At 64.8% G+C, this 23,898-nt stretch overlaps 1 protein-coding gene across 3 annotated transcripts in view; it reads left to right on the forward strand.

Annotated features, from left to right (window-relative positions):
• Window positions 1–23,898, forward strand: part of NRXN2 (neurexin 2) — a 93,018-nt gene that overhangs the window by 46,596 nt on the left and 22,524 nt on the right. Inside the window, exons 11-17 of one of the 3 annotated variants that reach the window (XM_008159074.3) lie at window positions 1,466–1,492; window positions 3,374–3,493; window positions 3,911–4,292; window positions 4,833–5,023; window positions 6,657–6,830; window positions 7,195–7,314; window positions 20,053–20,234. In XM_008159074.3, the coding sequence (XP_008157296.2) occupies window positions 1,466–1,492; window positions 3,374–3,493; window positions 3,911–4,292; window positions 4,833–5,023; window positions 6,657–6,830; window positions 7,195–7,314; window positions 20,053–20,234 (1,196 nt within the window). Of the gene's footprint in view, window positions 1–1,465; window positions 1,493–3,373; window positions 3,494–3,910; window positions 4,293–4,832; window positions 5,024–6,656; window positions 6,831–7,194; window positions 7,315–12,434; window positions 12,715–20,052; window positions 20,235–23,898 lie in introns of those variants that run through there. The other 2 variants (XM_054725808.1, XM_054725809.1) reach the window with 2 other exon arrangements.

Consider the following 23,898-nt stretch of genomic DNA (forward strand, 5'->3'; position numbering starts at 1 on the left):
ACCTCCTTCCTCTTTCTGGCCTCTGACTTCCCCGTGTCTGCCCCTCGGCCTTCGGCCTCCTCTGCGCTCCCGTGGTGCCAGGCTGTGGCTCAGGGTCCCGGCTGCTCCCCCCACTGTTCTGCTGCGGTTGACAACGCGTGTGGAGCTCAGCGTACTGCCCGAGGGGCCGCGCCCCCCAGAGCCACAGGGGAGTCTGCCTTCCCTGCAGGAACCTTCCGGCCCAGGGCATGCCAGGTGCCCGACGCCCCTTGCTTCCTGGTCCCTGGGGTCTGGGCAGAGCCTGTTCTGGCAGGGCCTCTGGATGCCAGGATAGTGCTGCTAACAGCACTGGGCACTGCCCCCTCTGAGAGGCCAGGGACAGCCCATTTCTTGCCCCAGCTCAGGACCCTCTTGCTCAGGGCCCTCGGCTCACGGCGGGGGGAGCTGAGGCTCAGGTTTGCCATTGCAGAGTCTCGGGCCAGCTTCCCTGCCTCCTGGTGCAGGACCGGCGGCAGCTCCTGCTGGCGGGCCCAGGGGAGAGCCTCACAGGACTAGTGCTCTGTTCCCCTCGGGGCTGGCCCGCTGGCACGTTGTGGGTGATGTGTCCCCCGGGGGCAGGGGGTGGCCCGAAGCTTGGGGCCCCAGCGTGCTGCTTCGTGTAGACCGTGTGCTCTGGCCAGTGAGGCGCCCGGAGCCTGGAGTTGGAGGGTAGCAGCCCTGGGGCAGGGCAGGGGCAGGGGACTTGGCTGTGGTGCCTGCCTGCCCCCAGCTTGCTGTGCCCTCAGAAGCCATGTTTTGGGGGTCTCAGTGTCCCCATCTGTGAGGCCACGGCTGCTCCTAGGAAAACGTGACCACCAGTTCCTCTTCAGGGTGAGCCTGGCATCCTCCAGGTTAGGCAGGGAGGAGGAAGGTTCCTGTAGGAGTGGTGCCAGCCCCTGGGCCTTGGGGAGGTAGGTGGCCACGGGGAGGGGCCCTGGGGCAGACCCCTCCTTCGGCTCAGAGCCCAGGGGACCTGGGGAGTGATGGGTCACCGCCTGGGCTCTGAGCCGGGAGCCGTCCCAGAGCAGGGGTGCAGGGACGCTGGCCTGCCCCACGCTTCCCTCCCCAAGACGAGGAGGTGTTGGGTCGGTCAAGCCCTCAGCCCCCCGCGATCCCGTGTACGCTGAGATTCCCAGGGTGCCATCTCCCTCGGACAGGAGAGGCCGGGGCCCTCCCACGAAGGGAGAAGCAAGCCCCCTGCCTGTCACCTGCCTGCCCTGCCTCCCAGCCCTGGGGAGGGTTGGAGCCCTCTTGGGGACAGGAGGTACAGGGTCCCCCTGAGGAAGGGGAGAGGGCACCTGGGCACGCGTGGTCCCCGGAAAGTGGCCCCGGGGGAACCCCCGCCCGCAGACACCCCTCCCTGTGAAGGATGTAAAAAAAAAAAAAAAAAAACTTGTTCTGCCTTTTTGTCTCCCCTCCCCCTCTGCCCGCCCCATGGCCCCCCCAGACTGCCTGCGCGTCGGCTGCGCACCCAGTAAGTGGCTTCCCTCTTCTTCTGCAGAGTCCCGAGGGGCTTGGGATGCTGGGCCCGGGTCTGGGGAGGGCCGGTGGCGGGGAGGAGGGCCGGGGTGGGGTTCGGCAGTGCGTGTGGGGAGGCAGGGAGCGGGGTGGAGGGGTAGTGTGGTTGTGGACAGGATGGGCCAAAGGAAGCCAAACCAGGGAGAGCTGGTGGGGGTCCGGGTCAGCATACTCACTGGGGCCGGGAGAGGGAAGGCAGTACCTCGTCATCTCACGTCCGCGGGAGCGGGGGACAGGGTCTTGGTGGCCCCGCAGCAGGATGGCCCACCAGGCTTCATGGGCTGGAAGGTGGAGAGAGCTCTGGGCCAGGATATCCCGCTGCATCTCCAGCGGCGGCCACAAGGGGGAGCGCGAGGCACGCCGGAAAGAAGATGCGGCTTGAGGTCCGTGGAGGCAGCGTGGTCAGGCCTCCAACAGCCTCCCGGCTCCTGCGTGGGCAGGGCCGCCTTTCTGCCACCTGGGGGCGCTCTCAGGTGGCAGCGAGGCTCTCGGCAGGGTGCGCTGGAGAGAGAGGGCATTTCTGAGCGCCCCAGCGTGCCGGGCTCCGCGCTGTCCGTGGTTCCGCACCGTGTGCCCGAGGTCGTGCAGGAGAGAGAGCACAGGCCGGGGGCAGGCCCAGGCAGCGGGGCCGTGTGAGCTGAGTCTGTGCTTGGTACCTGTGTGCATACCATGGTGACCCTGCTCCCTGCTGGGGGGCCCAGGGGTGACCTGGGAGTGCTGCAAGGTTCAGCACCATTCTAAAAATCTTTTTCTTTTAAAAATCTTCACCCGAGAATATTTCCCCCCATTCATTATTAGAGAGAGTGGAAGGGAAGGGGGGGGGAGTGAGAGAAATATGGATGTGAGAGACACATCGATTGGTTGCCTCCTGCATGAACCTCGACGGGCTGGGGATCAAACCTGCAACCCAGGTCTGTGCCCTTGACTGGGAATCGAACCCATGACCCTCCTGTGCGTGGGCCAGCACTCTAACACTGGCCAGGGCCAAAGAGAAATCTTTTTGTTTTATTTATTTTTCTTTAAATATATTTTTATTGATTTTAGAGAGAAAGGGGAAGAGAGAGAGAGATAGAGACATCAATGATGAGAGAGAATCATTGATCGGCTGCCTCCTGCACGCCCCACACTGGGGATCGAGCCTGCAACCCAGGCAGATGCCCTGACCAAGACTCCAACTATGACCTCCTGGTTCATAGGTCGATGCTCAACCACGCTAGCCAGGGCCAAAGATAAATATTTTTGTTTTAGACTTGGAAGCAGGTAATCCTGGCCTTGAATAAATGGCCATAATTCCTAAAAACACATTCCCCTCTGGCCACGCTGAAGGAGCTGTGTGCGGGGTAACCGGTGTGTGCAGGAGGGTCAGCCTGGGTGCTGTGTGTCTGTGTGGAGGGCCCGTGCCAGCAGGAAGCTGGGTGCGCGGTGGGGCTCTGTAGTTGGGAAAGTTGTAGGTCTACGCATGTGTGTGGGAACTGAGCTGCTGGCTGCACACGTTGCTGTGGAAGGTCCTCAGGGGACAGGGAGGAGCATGTTGGTTGTAGGACGAGAGTGTCTGTGCAGAGCCCAGGGCACAGCTCCGCAGGCACGGGCCACGCCGATTCTCTTCGAAGGGCACCCTGGGATGTTGTGCAGAGTGGCAGTGCTGAGTGTGTCTGGGTGTGTAAGAGCTCTGTTCACGTGAGCGTGTGTAGCGGTGTGCATGGTGTGTGGCACAGCCAGGAATGTGCCGTAGGCTGTGTTTGAACTTGTGTGCACACGCCTGGGGCGGCGAGGCCGCGCCTGGGCTGTGCGTGTGGCGGGCACAGAGGCCAGGCTCACCCCCCCCTTGGTGCCGCAGGTAAAGGCCCCGAGACCCTGTTTGCGGGACACAAGCTCAACGACAACGAGTGGCACACGGTGCGGGTGGTGCGGCGTGGCAAGAGCCTGCAGCTGTCTGTGGACAACGTGACCGTGGAGGGTAGGCGGCCTGGGGCCGGGGGGGGGGCCGGGGGGTGGACGCACGGCTAGTGGCCTGTGCTCGGCTCCGTTCTGGGTGGTGGCCACTGCCTCGGGCAGCACTCCATCGAGCTGCTGCTGGCACTTCTCCCTCAGGGGTGGTGTAAGTGGGGGGCCCGGGCCCCAGCACCATCCACCTCCCTGCAGGCAGTCTGTCCCCGGAAGCCTGGCAGCCCAGGACCAGCGCCCCGCCCCACCGCTCCTCCTGGAGCCCGGACGGCGCTGGCGTCGGCCCCGCCTGAGCGCGCTGGCTGATGTCTTTCCCGTGTGGCCCGTGTGTGGAGGGGCGGCTCCTGGGGACCCGAGGCCCAGCCTCAGGAATGGCCCTACAGTCCGCGCCCCAAAGCCACCCCTCATCTCTGGCTCCTGTCCCGAGCAGGACAGATGGCAGGGGCCCACACGCGGCTGGAGTTCTACAACATCGAGACGGGCATCATGACGGAGCGGCGTTTCATCTCGGTGGTGCCCTCCAACTTCATCGGGCACCTGAGCGGGCTGGTGTTCAACGGGCAGCCCTACATGGACCAGTGCAAGGACGGGGACATCACCTACTGCGAGCTCAACGCCCGCTTCGGCCTGCGTGCCATTGTGGCCGACCCCGTCACCTTCAAGAGCCGGAGCAGCTACCTGGCGCTCGCCACGCTGCAGGCCTACGCCTCCATGCACCTCTTCTTCCAGTTCAAGACCACGGCCCCCGACGGGCTGCTCCTGTTCAACTCGGGCAACGGCAACGACTTCATCGTCATCGAGCTGGTCAAGGGGTGAGGTGCTGGGCGCTGCACCGCCCTCCAGGGAGTGGGCCCCTCTCCCTCTGGCCAGGATACGGCCCCTCCGCCACGGGCTGAGACCTCTAATCCCCCCAAACCACAGGTCAAGATTCAAGTCCCCAAATACCAGCCAAGATGGCAAAACAGCACCCCCTCCTTCTGCCCTGGTGACTGCCCAGCTACGTCCCTGCCAGGGGTTTCCCAGTCACCTGCTCTCCCTTCCCTGTCCTGGCCGGCCCTCCGGCCCCCTCTGCAGGCAGAAGACAGGCCAGTCCTGGGGGCCTCCTGTGGGGAGGACCCCAGCCTAGAGCAGCTCTGTCCCTGATCCCAGGGGACCCTGCTGCCTCCACGAACCTCTCCCCCGACCAGCTCCTCTGTGGTCCTCTCTCCACGTTCCCCCCACGACCACAGTTCTCGTGCGGGGCCTCCCCCTCTACCCCTCCCTCATGGCACCGAGGACCCTGCCGGGTGTAGTTCCTCCTTCCCAGCCTTGCCCCCACCTTGACCCCGTGTCTCCTCCCTCCCGTGGGGCAGGTACATCCACTACGTGTTTGACCTGGGGAACGGCCCGTCCTTGATGAAGGGGAACTCGGACAAACCCGTCAATGACAACCAGTGGCACAACGTGGTGGTGTCCAGGGACCCGGGCAACGTGCACACGCTCAAGATCGACTCCCGCACTGTCACGCAGCACTCCAACGGCGCCCGGAACCTCGACCTCAAAGGTGGGGCCCGGCGCCCCTGGACAAGGCCTGGCCCTAGGCCAGATCCCCCCTTGGCCCCACAAGGTCCCCCCGCCCATGGGTGCTCTTCCACTAGCGCGATTCTCCCTCCTCCCCTGCCCACGGTTCCCACCTCTGCCCTGTCTCCACCGTGGCCACCTCCCTGTCAGGGGGCTGCTCACTGCGGGGCTGCGTCTCAGCACCGAAAGCCGGTCCCGGGGTGCGTCTCCTGGGGAGCTCGGTGGCCTCACCCTACAGCTCGGAGCAGGTGGCCCCGGCCTTCCGAAGACCTCCTGGTCCAGCAAGCTTGAGAAGCCTGGGATGGGGGGCTGGAGAGCGAGCAGGGAGCTCAGCACCCTGCCAGACGCCCCCCTGGGAGGGTGGGGGGGCCGTTGGCGAGGGGAAATGGGGTGGCAGTAGCTGGGTCCTGCATGCTGTCCCGTCCTATACTTGGGGCCTTGGCTGGGCTAGCTCTGGGGGCTTTGGGGGCTTCCCTGGTGGGTCAGCATGACACCAGGGTGCCACATTCCCCAGCCTCTTCGGTAGCCATTGAAGCCGTCACTCACGCCTCCCCCAGGGGCTGGTTAGAGAGCAGGGAAGAGGAGGAGGAGCCCAGAAGGGTTTTGGAACAGAAGGGAGGACAATGCCCGTGGCCATCCCAGAGCCCAACAGGGAAATGCTTTCCCACTCCCAAAGCCGCCCTCAGCCCCGCAGGGACCCTGGTGTCAGTGGGACTCAGACTGTCCGAGCTGGAGGGGGACCCTCAGAGACCATTGGGTTCATCCCCTCTTGGAGAGGTGGCAATAGAAGCTTCTGGAAGCTAGATGGCTTGCCTGAAGTCACCGAGTGAGCAGGCAGCTGAGCTGCGAGTGGAAGCTTGGCCAGACCCTGGGCCAGATGTTGGGCATGGTGCTGCCAATTCTCCTTGCTCCAGAAGGGGGCGATGTGTCACAGATAACCCACAGCGGTAGCCACCTCGGGTGGTCTGGGCCTGTCTGGGTTGCGCTGAGCTCATGGCCAGGGCATCAGGGTTGCCTGCGTCTTGATGAAGTTCTGCTGCGGGGGGTGGGGGTGGGGTGGGGGGGGGCGGCAAACACCCAGGGAGTCAGGTCGCTGTGGCCGGACACTGATGTGGCGTCAGGCGCTCCCTAGGAACACTCCCCAGTGTCGCCCAGAGCTTCCGGCCGAGCCTTCGTCGTCGAGGGACCGAAGCTGGGCTTAGAACCCCCCAGGAGAGAACTCAGGGCAGGGAGAGGCCGGGGAGAGGCCTGCAGGAGTTCTGGCAACGGAGACTTCGGAAGGGGGAGCCAGGGGGGTGTTGGGGCTGCACATTATGAAAGGCCCTGATTACAGGCCGGAACTGGAATCAGATGTGTGGGAGCGAGCGTGGAACGTTTCCCTCCAGCTGCTCCCCACCCCCGCCGCCTGCATCTGGCTGCTCTGGGAGAGGAGCAGACAGATGGCAAAGTGGAGAAGGAAGAAGGAGGAGGTGGGGGAGGGGACATGGAGGCGCTGGGTCTCCGTGAGGACGAGTCTGGGATGGGACCCTGCACGGCCAGGAGGGTCTGAGGACCCGACGCGCAGTCCGGGCGGGGCCTGGGGCCTGGAAGCCGGGGTTGACCCTGTCCCTTTGCAGGGGAGCTGTACATTGGCGGTCTGAGCAAGAGCATGTTCAACAGCCTGCCCAAGCTGGTGGCCTCCCGGGCTGGCTTTCAGGGCTGCCTGGCCTCGGTGGACCTCAACGGGCGCCTCCCGGACCTCATCGCGGACGCCCTGCACCGCATCGGGCAGGTGGAGAGGGGCTGTGACGGTGAGTGTGGGGGGAGGAGGCGTGTGACCTGCAGCTGCAGGGGGGCCGGCTGCCAGGCAGACCAGGCGGCCAGGTGGCCTTCCTCTCAGGCCTTGCACGTGCCTGCCCCCAGCTCTGGAGCAGGGGTCCCGGGGCTGGAGGGTCACGTGCTCTCCCTGTTGCCTCCCACCCTGGCCCTTATCCCAGTTCAAGGCCAAGCCCGGCAGTCCTTGAGCCGCCCATTCCCCCACCCCACCCCTCATCAGTACTGGCCCTTCCAGCCTGGAAGACTGAGCCGGACCCTGCCTGGGCCTGAAGCTGCCCTGCCTCCTGGGAGGGAGGGGCGTGGCTGAGCGGGTGTGTTCCTTCCTCCCGCTTCTTCCAGGCCCCAGCACCACCTGCACCGAAGAGTCCTGTGCCAACCAGGGCGTCTGCTTGCAGCAGTGGGACGGCTTCACCTGTGACTGCACCATGACTTCCTACGGGGGCCCCGTGTGCAATGACCGTGAGTGCGGGGCGGGCGCTGGGGGCGGGTCCCGCCTGGGGGCTGCTGGGGAGGCCCCCTGAGCCTCGATGCTTGCTTCCTTCTCATCCCTTGTCACGAGAGCCCAGGGGAGCTGCTGGTGACTGCCCCGCAGCCTTCTCCCTCGGGCCTGAGCAGGTCTGCAGCTGCCTGACTCTCGGGGCGACCCATTGCTGGCTGGCCTCCCTTCTTCGCTCCGAGCTGGTGGGACATGGCTCCCTTCACCCATGCCCGAAGGTGTCAGCCTCTGCTGCTCTCCCCGTGCGATTTTGGCCACAGGCTCACGTGTTGCATGTGTAGCTCCCGCATACGCACTATTGCAGAAGGCGGGGGGGCTGGTCAGCCCGCACCCCCTTCCCTCGGTGCCCTCAGAGGGACGCAGTGGGAGCCTGTTACCTCCTCCAGAGGGTCCAGGCCCCGCAGGCAGGCGCAGGAGGTTCCCGGAGGCCAGGCCGCTGGACAGCTGGCTTCCCTGGACATCGGCGAGCCCTTCTCTTTCCCGCCCAGAACCCCAGCTGCAGGCTGTCTCTTGGAGCCACAGGGACACCCCCTAGTGCCCCTGCCTGCTCCTTCTGCCCTGGTTGCACATGGTTTGCCCCGCCCCCTCCAGGGCAGCTCCAGCAGCAGCTTCCAGGCCCTCGTGGTTGGTGGCCCGCAGCTGGTGGCAGAGGAGGACAGCTGGGGCAGGGAGGCGGGGCAGCTGCCACCTTGAGGGGGCTTTTGGAGTTTCCCTCTGATGATGGGGAGAGGGTGGGGCGGCCCTGCTGAGAGACCAGGGGTGTGAGCACTGAGCTTCGTGGGGAAACACACACACACACACACACACACACGCACACACACACACACGAGGACAGGGCTTCTCCCTCCACTTTACCAACATGGAAACCGAGGCCCGGAGGGGTGAGTGGATCCGGAGGAAGTTCACTGTAGACCTGGGGTTGGTGCCTGTGCCTCTGTGTCCCCCGCGGCGCCGTGGACATCAGGGCGGAGGCCGTGTTTCCCGTGGCACGGACGGTGCCGGGATGGGCTCCGGAGTGGGTCGTGGTTCTCCCTCCCTTGGAATGGTCCAGTCCATCTTCCTCGGCGCTTCCTGGTGCTCTCAGGCAGGGCCGCCCTTGGGTACCTCCACATCCCTGCCCGTCCCCCAGGATTTTCCTCATCCGACCTGCCGCTCTGTGCAAAGCCCCCAGGCGATGGCCAGCGGGGCACTGCAGCCCCCGCTGCCGGAGTCAGGATGGGGCTGGGCTGGCCCCTTCCCTGCAGCTCATTCAGCTGCGCTCAGATCCGTTGCTGCCAATAGTAACAGCCCCCTGACTGGCTAGCGTTCGGGAGCTTGCAAAGCCTCGTAACTGGTTTCTTAGCTTCTCGGAGAAGGCCGTGGGGTAGGGACCCACCTCCCCCTGAACTGAGGAGGAAACCGAGACCAGCGGGCGCCGGGCCCCTGACTCCCACGCACTGCCGCTCAGCAGTCCCGGTGCTGGAGGTGCCGTGGGGGCCTGGCGGGGTGCAGGGGGTCAGGGTGAGGAAGCACGGCCGCCCGTTGTTGTTACCAGCCTCCCACAGGGTGGAGCCTTCTGGAAGGGGCATAGAGATGGGTGGGGGCTCAGGGGTCACACTGTCGTTCAGCAGAGGTGCGGAAAGAGGTTGGGACTTCTCCCGGTCATGGGAGGCAGGGAGAGCTGGGGCTGGGGAAGGGTCCCCCTACAGCGACACTGGTCTGCAGTCTGGCGGCAGAGCCGGAGAGAAAGACAAGGTGGGTGCGACCTGGAAGCCTCCAACCGCCGGCCCTGGGGCGCCTCTGAGACCTCCCCCTGAAGGACAGGGTGACAGGGGTCACGCCGGCCCTGGGGTACCTCTGAGACCTCCCCCCGAAGGACAGGGTGACAGGGGTCACGCCGGCCCTGGGGCACCTCTGAGACGTCACCTGAAGGACAGGGTGACAGGGGTCACGCCGGCCCTGGGGTACCTCTGAGATGTCACCTGAAGGACAGGGTGACAGGGCAGGAACCTGGGCGTCGGGGACTGTGCCCCTCTTCTCCGGAGTTGCGCCCCCTCCCGACCTCCACGCTTGGCCCCACGTCACGTCCATGCTGTCCTCTGGGGCTGTCTTCCCGGGCCCTGTGAGCGCCAGGGCCAGCGGGAAGCTGGCCGAGGCCTGTTCCGGTGTCCCGCCCCCGAGTGTGAAGGTGCTGGGGGCACCACTGGGCACAAGGGGCCCTTTATCCGGGAGAGGGACGGGGTGGGATGGCGGGGGGCAGGGCCCGGACCCTGTCCTCGGACGGGTGGGGTCGGGGTGAGCTGTCTGGGGGATGAGCCTGGGATGAAAGAGGTGCAACCTGCAGGACGGCATTTCTCCTCTTACGGCCTCGGCCTCTCCATCTGTGACATGGGACCGCACCAGGTGGGCGTGGTGAAGGGACTGTGCCCCTTTAAGGCTCAGGAGTCTGTTCTGGGAAGGCAGCAGAGAGATCCAAGGGAGAGAACCCATCTCTGATGAGAAGGGGGGGAGGGGAGGAGTGGAGAGAGTGAGAAGGAGAACAGGAAATGAGAAAGGAAGGAAGCTAAAGGGAGGGGCACGCCCTGACCTGGCGCGGAAGCCCAGGGCTCAGGGCGCAGGCCACGGCGCTCCCGGGGGCCTGCCTGCGGCGGTCTCCCCGGCACGCCGTTCTTCACCCTCTCTGCCCCTTCTCACCTCTCCATTTGCTCCGCTCCTCTCTGCAGCCTCTATTGATCTCGCACACCTCTGTCCCTCCCTTCATTTGTACCCTCTGTCCGCCCCCCCCCTCTCTTCACTTCCCACTCACTGGTATTGATTGGCCTCCAGGCGGTTTCCCTTCCTCTCCTCTTGCTACCGGCTCCTCCCTCCTTCCCTCTGGGACCATGAATCTGCTGCCTGCTCTGAGCTGTGTCAGTCTGCATTTCAGAGCCAGGGGCACAAGAATGGGGTGGAGAGGGCAGCGGGACAAGGCTTGGGGGGGCCCAGCCCGCATGCGTCTCTCCTCCCTCCTGTGGCCATGCACCACCTCGGATCCTCCTCCTGGTACCTCTGAGGACCCCTTTCTTCACTTCTGTAGGACCCCTTTCTTCACAAAGGGGCCCTGGCATCTAGCCAGGGTGGGGTGTGGCAGGAGCTGTGGGGAGCTGGCCTGGGTCCTGACAGCACTGGGCACAGCATGCCATGCGTGGGGCTATTGGTGGTAGTTTTGTTCCGAAATGGAACCAATAAGCAGGAGTTAGGCCTCTCTCTCCCTGATTCTCCCTCCCCTTTCTCACATCACCCCCCTTCCCTTTGCCCCTCACACTTCTCCTCACCCCACTGCACTATTTCTTTGACTCCTTCTTTCTAGGTTCTGCCTCCACCTCCTTCCTCTTCTCCCCCTGCCCCCGGCCTAGCAGAGCCGAGTTGATGTGGGTTGGAGGTGGCACCCCGATAAAGGGAAGGGGGCCTCCTGCACTTCCCTCTTGGGCTATGACAAGTGCCTCCTGAGATCCCCAAAAGTCGGGGCAGATCCCAGCGGAGGGGCCCCTCGAGGGAGAAGTGACTCCTCAGCTGGACATCAGTGGCCCAGGAAGGGTCTGTCCCAGGCGGGCACTCAGTGGACAGCTGCCCTGGAAACTCGGGTGGAGGGAGAGGCTGAGGCTGGGGGCGGGGCAGGGGGAGTGGAGAGGAAGGCTTGGAGTCCAGGAGGTTGGGGGCGCCCTTTTGGGGAGGTGGGAGGAGGCTGTGAGTGGTGTGTCTTACTCCAGTGCCTTTGAGGTTCTGGGTGCATTGTTTGTATGCACATAGGTGACCCTGTTGGCGGGTGAGCTAGGGGCAGTGTCTGTGTGTACTTGGCCATTGATTGCCTGTGATCAAACATGTATGTGTGTGTATGTATGCTGTGAGCGTGTGCACACGCTCGGCCGAGTGTGAGTTCATGCGCCAGCCTCCAAGAGCACATGCATGCATGTATGTGTCGGAGCCTATGTGTGCATGCGCGCGCCCGCACAATGATGCCTGTATGGGCACGTGGGTGTCTCCGTCCCCAAGCCGGTCCACATCCTAGCGTACGCGTGTTCCGAGGGGTGCGTGCAGAGGTGCGGTGGCCACCTCTGCGCGCTGGACCAGCGAGCACTATTGGGGTTCATCCAGGTGCGGGGGGAGGGGAGGAGGAGGAAGAGAGCCGCCTCTCTCGCTAGCCTCAGTCCTGTTCAATTATTCAGCAGGGCCCCTTCTTCGGAGGGGGCGGGAGGGGAGCGCGCTCCCGGGCGCGGGGGAGGGGCGGGGCGGGGCGCGCGCCCAGGAGAGGCGAGCGCGGAGCCGGCTAGCCAGGTGCCCGCGCAGGAGCTGCCCAGCGCCGCCCGCAGACCGGGAGCCGCTCGGTCCCTCCGCCCTGCCCCCGCCTTCTCCCGCGCCCCCCCTCCCTCCTCTCCGCTCTCCCCTCCCTCCTTCCCTCCCTCCCGGGCGCCCTCCCTCTCCCTTCCAGCCTCAGCCTCTGCAGCAACACTCCGCTGCCTCCATCTCTCCGCCGGAATCTCGCCGGCTCGCGCCTCTCCTCTGCTCAGCCCCGCTCCCCTCCTCTCTCTCCCCTCCCTCATTCCATTCCCCCCTCACCCGGATTTGCTTCCCTTCCCCCTCCTCCCGCCCCCTCCCCCCGCCGCTCCCTCCTTTCCCCGGGCCTCCGTGGGGCGGCAGCGGCGGCAGCCGCGCGGTCGGCCCCAGCCCCGCCGGGCTCCCGCTTCTCCTCCAGGCCCCTCCCGGGCTCGGTTTTTCCGCAGGATTTCCCCTGCCGCCCCTCCCTGCGCGGCCCCCGCGCCTGCCCGGCCTCTGGGCCCGGAACGATGCCCCCTCCCCCGGGCGCTCCCCCGGGCTGCTGACGGCCCTCTGCGCGCCCGACCCGCCGGGATGCGGGGAGACCCTTAGCTCCCCGCGATGGGCCCAGGCGTTCTGGACCTCGCTGCCGCCGCTCTGCAGACCCCGGAGGCCCCGGCGGCATCCAGTTGATTTCGTTGGCTCCGGACCGAGGCGTGGGCTCTGGTTTTCCTTCTTTTCACCCCTTCCCCCCTCCCGGGGCGCGGAGCCGGAGGGGGGCTTCGCGGGGCTGCGCGGCCCCGCGTCCCCGCCCCCGGCCATGGGGCTGTGAGGCGGCCGCCCCCGGGCCGAAATGCCCCCCGGGGGGAGCGGGCCGGGGGGGTGCCCACGCCGCCCCCCCGCCCTGGCCGGGCCCCTGCCGCCGCCGCCTCTGCTGCCGCTGCTGCTGCTGCTGCTGCTGGGCACGGCCGAGGGGGCCCGCGTCTCCTCCAGCCTCAGCACCACCCACCACGTCCACCACTTCCACAGCAAGCACGGCACCGTGCCCATCGCCATCAACCGCATGCCCTTCCTCACCCGCGGCGGGCACGGTAAGTGGCGGGCTCTGCGTGGCATCGGCCCGTGTGCGCGGCCGGGCCGCACCCCAGCCTGAGCGCGCCGGCGGCCCCTCTGCTTTGCGCCCGAGCCCCCTCACCTCCGGTCTCTGGCCCCCATCTCCTCAGCCCCACCCTCTTCTCTCCATCACCCCATCTCTGCCTTCACCCCTTTCATTCTGTGCCTCACCTTCACCTCCGCATCCGATCTCTGGTTTCTTATCACCTTCACGTCCCCCCATCACCTCCCATCTCTGTCCTTTCACCTCTGCCAGCTCTCCCTCCCGTCTCTTCCTCATCACCTCCTCCATCTCTACCCCTCATGTCTCCATCCGGCGTACCTCCACCTCTGTCTGCCTCGCCTCACCTTCCCTTGGCTGGTCTAGTTTTCCTTTATGCACCCCATTATCTTTCTCCCCCCAACCACCCTCCCACCCCTGACCATCTCTCATCCCTGCCTCTGACATGTTCCATCTCTTTCTCTCTCACCTCTTCAGATCTGTCTCCTCCACCCCGTCCCCAGCAACCTCCCCTCTTTCCCTTTACTGCCCTCCACCACTCTCCTCAGTCAGCCCCCCCCCCCCCCCCCGCGGCCTGCCATTCTCCCTCCTCCCTCCTCCCCTCTGCCCTGCCGCCCTGCTGCCTCCACACCCTCACCTCTGTGGCCCTACTGCTTGGAACTGACTTCTCCAAGGCCCGTCTCCCCTTCACCTCTCCTGCCAGCCCCTGTCACTTCCCACTACTCTCACCTCACCTCGGCCCCTCTCAGCCTCCCATCTCAAAACCCACTTCACTTTTCCTCTCAGACTCCATCACCTTCCGTTTCCGACCTCTTTCACTTCTCGTTTCTGCCCACCATCACCTCCCATCTCCCTCGCCTCATCACTTCGTGCCTTAGGCCCGTAAGAGGCTCTGCATGCCGTTTCTGCACCTGCCCCCCACCCCATCATTCCCAGTCTCTGTTCCCCGTCACCTCCCGTGTCTGACCCTCGTCACACTTCATCTCATTTCCCGGTCAGACTTGTTCATGCTCCATGTCAGTCCCTCCTCACATTCCACCTCAGAGCTGCTGTCACCTCCTCTCCCAGAGAACCCGTCACCTCCCGTTTTAGTCCACTCATCACTTCCCCTCTCTGTACCACATCCCCTCCCATCTCTGGGCCTTCCATAGGGTACCCCAGTACCTCCATTTCTGTACCTCTCACCCCCCCCCCCCCGTCATCTCAGCCCTCCTTCACCTCCCATTTCTGTACCTCCTTCACGTTTCACCCCTGTACTCTCATCCCCTCCCATCTCTGGGCCTTCCATAGGGTACCCCAGTACCTCCATTTCTGTACCTCTCACCCCCCCCCCGTCATCTCAGCCCTCCTTCACCTCCCATTTCTGTACCTCCTTCACGTTTCACCCCTGTACTCTCATCACCTCCCATCTCTGGGCCTTCCATAGGGTACCCCATTTCTGTACCTCTCTCACCCCCCGTCATCTCAGCCCTCCTTCACCTCCCATTTCTGTACCTCCTCACTGTTCACCCCTGTACTCTCATCACCTCCCATCTCTGGGCCTTCCATAGGGTACCCCATTTCTGTACCTCTCTCACCCCCGTCATCTCAGCCCTCCTTCACCTCCCATTTCTGTACCTCCTCACTGTTCACCCCTGTACTCTCATCACCTCCCATCTCTGGGCCTTCCATAGGGTACCCCATTTCTGTACCTCTCTCACCCCCGTCATCTCAGCCCTCCTTCACCTCCCATTTCTGTACCTCCTCACTGTTCACCCCTGTACTCTCATCACCTCTCCTGCGCGCCCTCGTCACCTCCCCTCTCTGTACCCCGGTTGCCTTCCATCTCGGCGCTCCGACATCCTCATGCTCCCACCAGCCCTTCCCTTGACCCCCTTCATCTCCCATCACCGGACCCTCACCAGTTCTCACTGTCCCCTGCCGCCTCCGATTTCTGTGCTTCCATCATTTCCCATTTCCGTTCGCCCATCATCTCTCATTTTTAAATTAATTTTTGTTCCCCCTCATCTCCCGCGCCTGTACCCTCATCACTCCCGTGTAGGTCCAGCATGGCCTCCCGTCTCTGCTGCCCCGTTACCGCCTCCATCTGCCCATCCTTGCTTCCCAACCTTAGTTCCCCACATCACTCCCATCTTCCCACCCCTGCCTTTCTGTTTCTCTGGGCTTTCCTCCTGCTTCACCTTTACCTCATTTTTATGCCTCTCCTCGCCCCTCACCCAGTTCTCAGGAGTGGCCCCTCCAGCCCTCCTCGTCCTCGCCTTCCCCTCTCTTCCTCAGCATCGTCTTGTCTGGTCTAATCGCTGCCCAGCCAGGCCCTGTCCACGAGGCACGCGCCCGTCTCTGTCTCTTTCTCTCTCCCACGTGCCCACCCGACACGTAACTCTGTTCTCCCCGTGAGCTCTCGGGTCTTCTGCGCCTCCTCCCTCCTGACTGTCCTCCGTGGCTCCCCTGAGGCCCAGGGTTGCTCCCAGATGGGACACGGTCTTTCTGAGCAACGAGGAGAGGCACAAAGGGGTGAGAGGGGAAGGGAGCCGGGAGCGGGAGGAGAGCATTGTGGGGTGAAGAGGGGAGTTGGTGAAAGAGGAAGGGAAGGAGCGAGCCCTGGCCCGGGAGGTGAGCAGATTGGAAGGAGGGGCCTGGGCGCCGTGTGGGGATGTAAGGAGCTGGGAGAGAAAATGGAGGAAAGAGCACGGGGGGTGGGGGTGGAGGGGGGGGAACCTATGGGATGTTGGTGTTGGGATTGCCTCGGAGATGGCCACCCGCTTGCCAGGCTCAGGAGAAAACAGCCCGCAGAGGGGCAATGGCTGCCTGCTGGCACCCGGGAGCAGAGGAGGAGCTGAGGGGGCCGGACAGTGCGGGAGGTGGCGGGAGACTGCATGAAGGAGCGGGAAGGTTAGGCAGGTGGAGGAAGGAAGAGGTCAGAGGACAGATGGGAGGGCAGGGCAGAGGCCACCTCCGCTCCCCTAGCCATGGGGGTGGCAAAGGACAGGCTTCCCTCGGGGCCCCCCATTTGGCTAGAGGGAGAGGTCAGCTTGGGAGACCTTTCCTCTCTGCCCCAGTGTCTCCTTAGCACCCCCAGGCGGGGAGCCTCTCTTCTGCACCCGCCTCTCTCCTTCCCTTCTCGGGGCCTCACTGCTTTCCTTCCTTCCCCTGCTCTTCCCTCTCTCCTCCACGGACCTTCCACCCCAACCCCCCGTTACGTCACCCCCCACCGACCCCGACACCGCGACACTCCTGCACCTGATGCTGGTCTGGGCCTGGGAGGACCAGTACGACTGGGCCCCAAAAACGGCCTGAGAGGGCGACCATCTCCTGGTCCTTGACCCCAACTTCGGTTCCGGAGTCCTTGAGGCGCTCATCAGCCGCGGCCTCCATTGCGGGTACCCCTGGAGCCAGGGAGGAAGGGGCGATCCAGCTCAGTCTGGGTCAGCAGCTTCCAGGAGTTCTGGACTCGTCCCCCCAGCTTCTAAGGGGGGCCGGCATTTATTTTGATTCTGGATGTGGGTGTGTTCACTTGGGTTTCTAACTGGATGGTTTATGGCCAAGAATGGGCTTATGCCTTGAAGGGAAGGGATGTTGTATTCCAGGTCGAGAGGGAGCGGCGCCCGGGGTCGGAGCCGTGGAGATCCCCCTGGGCTGGGAGGTCCCTAGACAAGAGCTGGGGTGGCTGTGAGCGCCTAGGAGCGGCCTTTTGAGACCGAGTGGGACTTTTCTGTCCTCTCGTGACTCCGTACCGTCCAGAAGACGTGTGTCATGGCTTCTGACGCTGCGGGACGGGGGGCACATGTAGGTTTCGCCACAGGGGCAGCCCCGCATGGGTGTTCACATGAGGTGTGTCTGTGGTTTGGGTCTGGGTTAGCTAACCGTGACCAGTGGTGGGTTGGCTTTCTCTGGAATGCAGGTGTGTGGGAACTCTGTGTTAAATTCTTGATCTTTTAGTGTTTTCCCGGATCAGTGAATTTCTGGGTCCGGGAGGCATTGAGGGGACTGTGTTGGGGATGGGCCTCTGGGCGGTGGACCAGAGCGCGTTTGTCTTGAGCTTCTGGGGTGTGCACCCCTGAAACGTTATGCTCCAGGGAGCTCACTGGTGGTTTCCTGGGGAGATCAGAACCGTGGGTCCGGACCGCCCCAGGGCAGCATGTGGGCCTTGATTTGCCCTCTCTGCTCCGCAGCCTTTCTGGAACCTTTCCGAGGCTCTGGATGTGGTGCGGAGCCCTGGACTCCAGCTCTCAGTGCCAGTCTCCTGGGCGTCTGGTGGCCAGGACAGCTTGGGGGTGAGAGGCGAGAGGCCCCTGAGACCCAGGTGGGCCCAACCCCGGAGGGACCTGGCAGAGCCCCGCCCCTGCCCTCCCTGCCAGCCCTCTGCGCCCTCTGGCGGGAACCGGGGCTGGGAGAGAAATGTCTCCCCAGGGCAATGACTGCCGCCCCAGCCAATAACCCATTCATTCTTCCCGTGCTCGGCGGCGGCGGCGAGCTGGGCCTCTGCGCCGACCCCCCACCGTGTCACCAACGCCCTTAGCCTCCCAGGTTCCCCGCCTAGTAAACTGGCTGCAGTGGGAGACGCGCTGGGCCGTCAGCCCCGGGGGAGGCCGGGCGGGGTGGGGCGGTGGCACGTGCGCCCTGGGCCTCGGGGCGGGGACTTGCGCGAGGCCTGCCCAGCCCCTGCCCAGCCCCTGCCCAGCCCCTGCCCTGCCCCTGCCCAGCCCCTGCCCAGCCCCTGCCCAGCCCCTGCCCTGCCCCTGCCCAGCCCCTGCCCAGCCCCTGCCCTCGGGCCTCGGGGACCTGCCTTCCTTTGTGCGCCCACCGCCGTGTTTCGGGTGCTCCGTGTCTCCTGTGGGGTCTGCCTCAGCACGCGGGGCCTTTGTGTGCAGCGGGGTGCGCCTTCCCCTGTGGGTTGGTGTGGGGCCTGCGGGTGCGGCACTGGGGATGTGCGTCGTGGGTCTGGGGCTTGGGGCGCCAGTGCCACCTCTGATCCCTCCGGCCTCATGCCCAGTGGGACATGGGGCTGCCTGCACCTCGGGCGCCCGGGCTCAGGGGGGCGCTCTCCAGGACTAGGTGTGGTCTGGGTTTCCGCTGGGAAAGGGGGAGAAAGGGCCTCCTTCCGCCCTGACCTGGGAGATTTGGGAGCTGGGCCCAGGGGGATGGCGTTTCCTTTGCTGGGTTGAGGGACCCAGAAACCCCATAAGCCCCTTCTTCGCCTCACTGGGAGGCCCCTGAGCCCCGGGGTGAAGGGGCGGCAGCCTCTGGTCCCCAGGCAGGGAGGGGGTGTGGAGGGGTCAGCATCTCAGCTCCCGGGCCCTCCCCACCCCCCACATTTGGCCATGCAGTGTGTGAGTGGAGGGAGAAGGGAGGACCGGGGTATCACGGTCGCCATGGAAACAGCCGGATTTCCGAGTGCTGCGTTGCGAGTGGAGACTGTGCTGGCTGAGGCCTACCTGCTCCGGCCTCACTGTGTACTCTGCCCCATCCAACTCTCCACCCTGATCTTGGGGTCCCATCCTGAGGAATCAACCCTCAGCACTGGGCCTTCGGGGGCGGGGGGGGGGGGGGGGGCGAGCAGGTAGGAAGCACTGGGTGTCCGGCGCCTGCTGGGTGCTGACCTGGCCACCGGCTGTGGCAGATGTCAGCCAGCAGACTCAAGGTGGTTCCTCCACCCCCGTCCTGCCTCCGGGGGTCACCTCTCCGCTCTGGCCCTGCCTGGGGAGCCTGAGGGCTTTGGTGGCAAGGGCTCTGGGGAACAGCTCCGGCTCCCCCTCCGCCAGGCCCTGCTGGCCTCACCGCCTCTCTGGGGCCAGGCAACAGGCCTGCAGATGGTGTCTCCCTCCGGGGCTCTCAGAAGCCCCCTCTTTTGGGGGACCTGGGGACTTCCTGGGCTAGAGCCCCCTCTCCCTGGCCCGGCTGCCTGAACCTCCCAGGGTGCTTGAGGGCCTGGCCTTGGTCTGCCCTCTTGGTGGGCACATTTGCCCCTCCAGCGGCCCTCCTGCCCCCCAGGCCCCGGCTCCCGGACCCTCGGTTTCCCATCCCACCCAGAGCTCTCCCACCTCGGCCCCACTTCTTCCCGCCCACTCCAGGCTTTTGCCCTCCCGCCCCAGCTGCCTCTCTCCCGCTCCCGATAAAGCCTCTTTGAACCCCTCTGCCCCCAAGAAGTGCTCCGAGAGGAGTTGTTAGTGCCTAATTATTTAATTAAGCATTTTATGACTCTCCTCTGCTCCATTTATGCCCTAAAGAACGCCCTAAAGAACGCAAGGTTGTTCTCGTCCCTTCTCTGAAGGCCCCAGAGTACCAGTCCTCTAGGCCAGCGGTCGCCAACCTTTCGGACCTCACGGACCACCAGTGGTCCGCAACCGCTGCCCTAGGCCTCCCAGTCAAGGCTGCCTTCCTGGAAACGGGGTGACCAGCCCCCCACCCCACCCTAGCCATCAGTCTGCCCCCCCACCCCCCATCCCCAGGGAACCCAGTCAGCCGCAGGAGGGAACATGGAGACTAATGGGGTTTATTTTGGGGCTGAGATCGTTAGGGACCTCACACCCGCCCCCGGCAGCCGGATGGAGAAGAGGAGACGAGGAGACGGGGAGAGAGGGTGGGGTGGGGGAGGGCAGGCAGAGGGAGCCTTCATCTCTGGCTCCCACTCTCCCACTTTCTCTCACCTACACCCCTCTCTGCCCCTCTGTCCATCTGTCCTCTGCCTTCTTCCTCCTCTGGCTGTCAGTCTCACTTCCCGCCCCCCCCCCCCCCTCATGTCTGTCCCTCCTTTTCTGGGCAGGGCTCCAGGCCCCCCCTGTTTGGGGACCCAGGCAGCCCCTGGTTGTGTGTGGAAGCAGAGAGTCCTGGGTAAGCTGGGGCCAGGATTTCCAGGGGCCCGGAGGGGTGCAGGGCAGGCGTTGGAGGGGTGCCAGCCTGTGGGCCATGAGTCAGAGCTGAGCACAGCTCCAGCTCCCCCTCCTGCCGTCGCCGGGGGCTCCTTTACCTGGGTGCCTGCTCAGCTCTGGCCCTCAGAGGCTCTCACCTCGGAGCTGTCACCTCTCCAGCCCTGGCAGAGGCGAGCCTCAGGCCCCTCGGGTCCTCCCTGCCCCCCGCAGGCCTTCTGGTTCCTTGCGCCTCTCTCTGGGCTCTCTCTCTCTCTGGTCACACTCCTGTCACCTCTCTGTTTTGCTGTAATTAAAGCCACTGTTCCTCAGGACGCGGGGCCCGTGGCTGCTGTGGGCACCCCGGCTGAAGCTCTGTACCCCGAGGAAGGTGGGGGGTCCTCGTGCTCGGTCACAGCCCCGGGAACCTGCTGATGTCTTATCTCCCTCTCCCTTTCCTCTCTCTGCAGCCGGGACCACGTACATCTTCGGGAAGGGGGGAGCGCTCATCACCTACACGTGGCCCCCCAATGACCGGCCGAGCACGCGGATGGACCGCCTGGCCGTGGGCTTCAGCACGCACCAGCGGAGCGCCGTGCTGGTGCGCGTGGACAGCGCCTCGGGCCTCGGCGACTACCTGCAGCTGCACATCGTAAGGACCGGGCCCTGGCCTCCGCCCCACCTTCCCGCCTAGACCCCACCCGCCCCTTCGCTCCGCGGCCAGCACCTCGGATCTCCCCTCGCGCGAAGCCCGCTCGGTGCTTCTGCCTCTGAGGCCCATCCCCGCCTGTCATTCCTGAGAGCCCGGCACGCCGCTGACGTGAGGCCCCGCTTCCCGGCTCCTTGAGGCCGTCTGTGTCCTCTGACCTTTCTGAACGCAGCCAGGGCCTCCTTGAGTCTTCCAGGCTGTTCTGCAGCCTCCAGAAGTGGCCCCACGGGGTGACTGCCCTGGGCTGCTGCTTGCTCGCTCCTAGACGGGTTAGGGCAGCCCCCTGCGTCCTGCACCTGTCCCTGCCGCCTCCCTCACCCTCCCTGCGCCAGCAGCCCACTTTGCTTCTTCACCTGGCCTTCACATCCTGCCCCTGCCTCTGTCCTGCCCTTGACCTCTGTTCCTATGACCTTTGCTCTCCCAGCCACCCTCTGACCCTGCCACCTGCTCTGACTCTGTCACCCCTACAGCCTCTCTGACCTCTAGGCCCAGCCCCACATCCCCAGCACACAAGCCTTGACCTCTGACCCCACCCAGCTCTGCCTTTCTCTGCCCAGCTGCTCCCTGGGCCTGCTGCCTTCCTCAACCTCTGCTCCTCCCGTGCCTCCCTCTGGGCTCCTGCCGAACCCGCCGCTCCTCTCCTCGCAGTTTCCATCCCACAGCTGGTCTTCAGGCAGCTGTTTCTTCCCCGCACACTCTTCCCCACGAGCTGGGGCCTTGCTCCATCTCACTCCTGCTCGTAGCCTCTCTCTTGCCCCTCCCCATGCTTTTAACCCCGGCGCTCTGACCCCAATCTCTTTTCCCACCGATACAGCCCTTTACAGCCTCTTCCCTGCCTGCACTCTGCAGGCTGACCCTGGCCGGGTCCCCCAAGCTGGGGGTTAGGCAGGTGGCCAGGCTTGTGTGCTGGAGAGGGAGAGGTCTGAGGGGAGTCCCCGGGCTTTCAGGGGAGCGAGGAAGCCAGGGGAGAGGGCTTGTTGGGGCTCTGGCCCATCCCCATCTGATTGGGACCATGGCTACTGGCCCCTCCTTATACAACAGCTTTTTAGGGACCCATGGCTGCACACCCTTCCCCCAACCAGGGAGCAAAGGGAGGAGGTGTGAGCAGAGATGTCCTGTGGGCAGAGTGGAGCTGGAGTGGAAGTGGCAGCTGATGGGCGCTGAGGGGGGTGGAACAGGCAGGGCGCATGGAAGAAGGGGGCAGGGCGCATGGAAGAAGGGGGCAGGGTGAGGAGTAGCCTGGGGAGGAGGCCTGTGCCCGTGCCTGGGTGAGTGAGACACAGCGTCTCGGCCTGTGGGTGAGAGATGGTGTGGCTGTGAGTGACAGCGGGGCCTGGGGACCGGTCAGGAGTGACAGTGTGACCGGGGGTTGTAGGGCTGAGGAGAAGGCTGAGTCTGGGCCTCTGGTCGGTGCCGCTCTGTGTCTGAGCTTCCGGGCCGAGTGGTGTCTGCTGGTGTTTCAGCCTCCGGACCACGCGTGGAGGTGGGCTGTCTCTGTCCTTTTCTGTGACCGAGGGGTGAGCAGCTGTGCGTGGCTTTGGAGCAGGGAGCCTGGGCTTGAGTCCCAACTCCGCCACTCCTCGCTCCGTCTTTGTGCAGAGCCCTCACCCCCCTGAGCCCGTGTCCTCGTCTGCGTCGCGCAGGCTGGGAGGCCGAGGGGCGCTGTGGGGCCTAAAGGAGATCATGTATGTAAAGCACCGGGGGCGTCGCCCAGCCCTGAGGAAGGTTCAGTGTCCGCTGACGCCACCTGTGGTCGTCACCGGGGCGTGCTGGTCTGTGTGTCCTGTGTCCGTCTCTGACGGCCGTGTCACAGCTTTAGGGCACAGGCTCCCGCGTGCTAAGGGGGAGGTCGGGGCCCAGGGCGTGGAGAAGAGGCCTTTCTCCTCCCGCAGGCGCCCCGGCCTTGCCTGGTGCCGGGTCACGGGGAGCAGGCTGTGCCTGGTGCCGCGGAGGGCGGAGGTGGGGCGCCTGGCCCCCGGGTGGGTCCTGGTGAGGTGGGGGGCCCGGGAGGAATCGTGGCGCCAGGAGCAAGGCCAGCTCTCAGAGGAGAGCCGGCACCAGATGGGCCGCAGCCCCTGGGAGCGGCCCCCGAGCGCCCTCCCCCGGGGACGGTGACACATCAGCTCCCACCGCAGCGGCATCGGCAGCTGAGAGCGGGGAGGCGGCAGCAAAATAAGAGAAAAGCAATTTGACGTTTCTAATAAAGCGTCGCTCCACTTTGCCAAATTAATTTTGACTCCCATAATTATTTGCTGTAGGAGCGGCCGCGTTCTCCCCACCGCCGCCTAATGAGGTAATTGGGGAATTAGGAATTAATGACTTTAACAGAAGTGACAACTGACTTCACGTCGGGAGCAGCTCTGGGGAGCCGCCTCTCCCCCAGAGTGCGGGCTCGGAGCTCAGCTGCCTCCTAGGAAACCCAGGTGTCCCGCCTTCCGGCCGCCCGGCTGGCCCGCCGCCGCCCGCCCGCTGGGCATCTGCTCCCTGGCCGCCTTCCCTGCCCCCTGAGCCCGGGAGAAACCCTCAGAGGCCGGGCCCTGTGCTGGGTGCTGGGTGCTGGGTGCTGCAGTTGCTAACAATAGTGCTGCGGAGCGTGGCGGCTCCCCGCACGGGCGTGGGAGCAGATGATCTCGTCTCCGGGGATGTCAGTTGTGGGTGGGTGGGTGGGGCTTGCTAGTACTCTGTGAGCAAGGCCAACCTCAGTTTCCCTGCTTTATTGAGGAAGATGCTGCATGCGTACAAGTGTGTGCGTGTGTGCGTGTGTGTGTGTGCGTGAGTGTGTGCGTGTGTGAGTGTGTGTGTGAGCGTGTGTGTGCGTGTGTGAGTGTGTGTGTGTGAGTATGTGTGTGTGTGTGTGCGTGTGTGAGTGTGTGAGTGTGTGTGTGTGCGTGTGTGTGTGTGTGTGTGTGAGTGTGTGCGTGTGTGAGAGTGTGTGTGTGAGTGTGTGTGTGTGCGTGTGTGAGTGTGTGTGTGTGTGTGTGTGCGTGTGTGAGTGTGTGAGTGTGTGTGTGTGAGCGCGTGTGAGTGTGTGAGTGTGTGTGTGTGTGTGTGAGTATGTGAGTGTGTGTGTGTGTGTGTGTGTGTGTGGCTTTCCCAGGTTCTAGGAGAACTGGACCCACCAGTGGGGAAGGGATAGGGCGTAGGTGTCCAAGTGAGCCCTGGCTGCACATCCTACCCCCCAACTATCCAAACCCCAATCCCGACCCCATCCCCGAGCCACCCCATCCCCAACCCCAGTACCACCCAGCTGCTGGGTTCCACTGGTGCGGAGGTGGCCGCCGAATGGTCCCTCGTGCCCGGGCCGGACGGGAGCAGTCTTTCGGGAGGACCCAGGAGCCGTGCCGGCCTGGGTGCCGTGGCTGTGACCCCGTGCCGGTGCCAGTACTGTGGGGGAGGGGTGGGAACGCAGGAGGCCCGGGTCAGGGTGTGGCTCGGAGGGAGGGAATGGACCAGGGGCTCCGGTGAAGGCCTCGCGGGCCTCGTCTGGCGTCTTTGGATGCCTTTGGTTTCCGAGGTGGGCCGGCCTCCGCAGCCTCTCGGATCACCCCACCCCAGCAATGTGAGCAGCGTCTCCCTGGACTAGCGGGGAGCACTGGCTGTGGAGTCA

The sequence above is a fragment of the Eptesicus fuscus genome, chromosome 13 (assembly GCF_027574615.1).
Source record: "Eptesicus fuscus isolate TK198812 chromosome 13, DD_ASM_mEF_20220401, whole genome shotgun sequence".
Classification (NCBI taxonomy): Eukaryota; Metazoa; Chordata; class Mammalia; order Chiroptera; family Vespertilionidae; genus Eptesicus; species Eptesicus fuscus.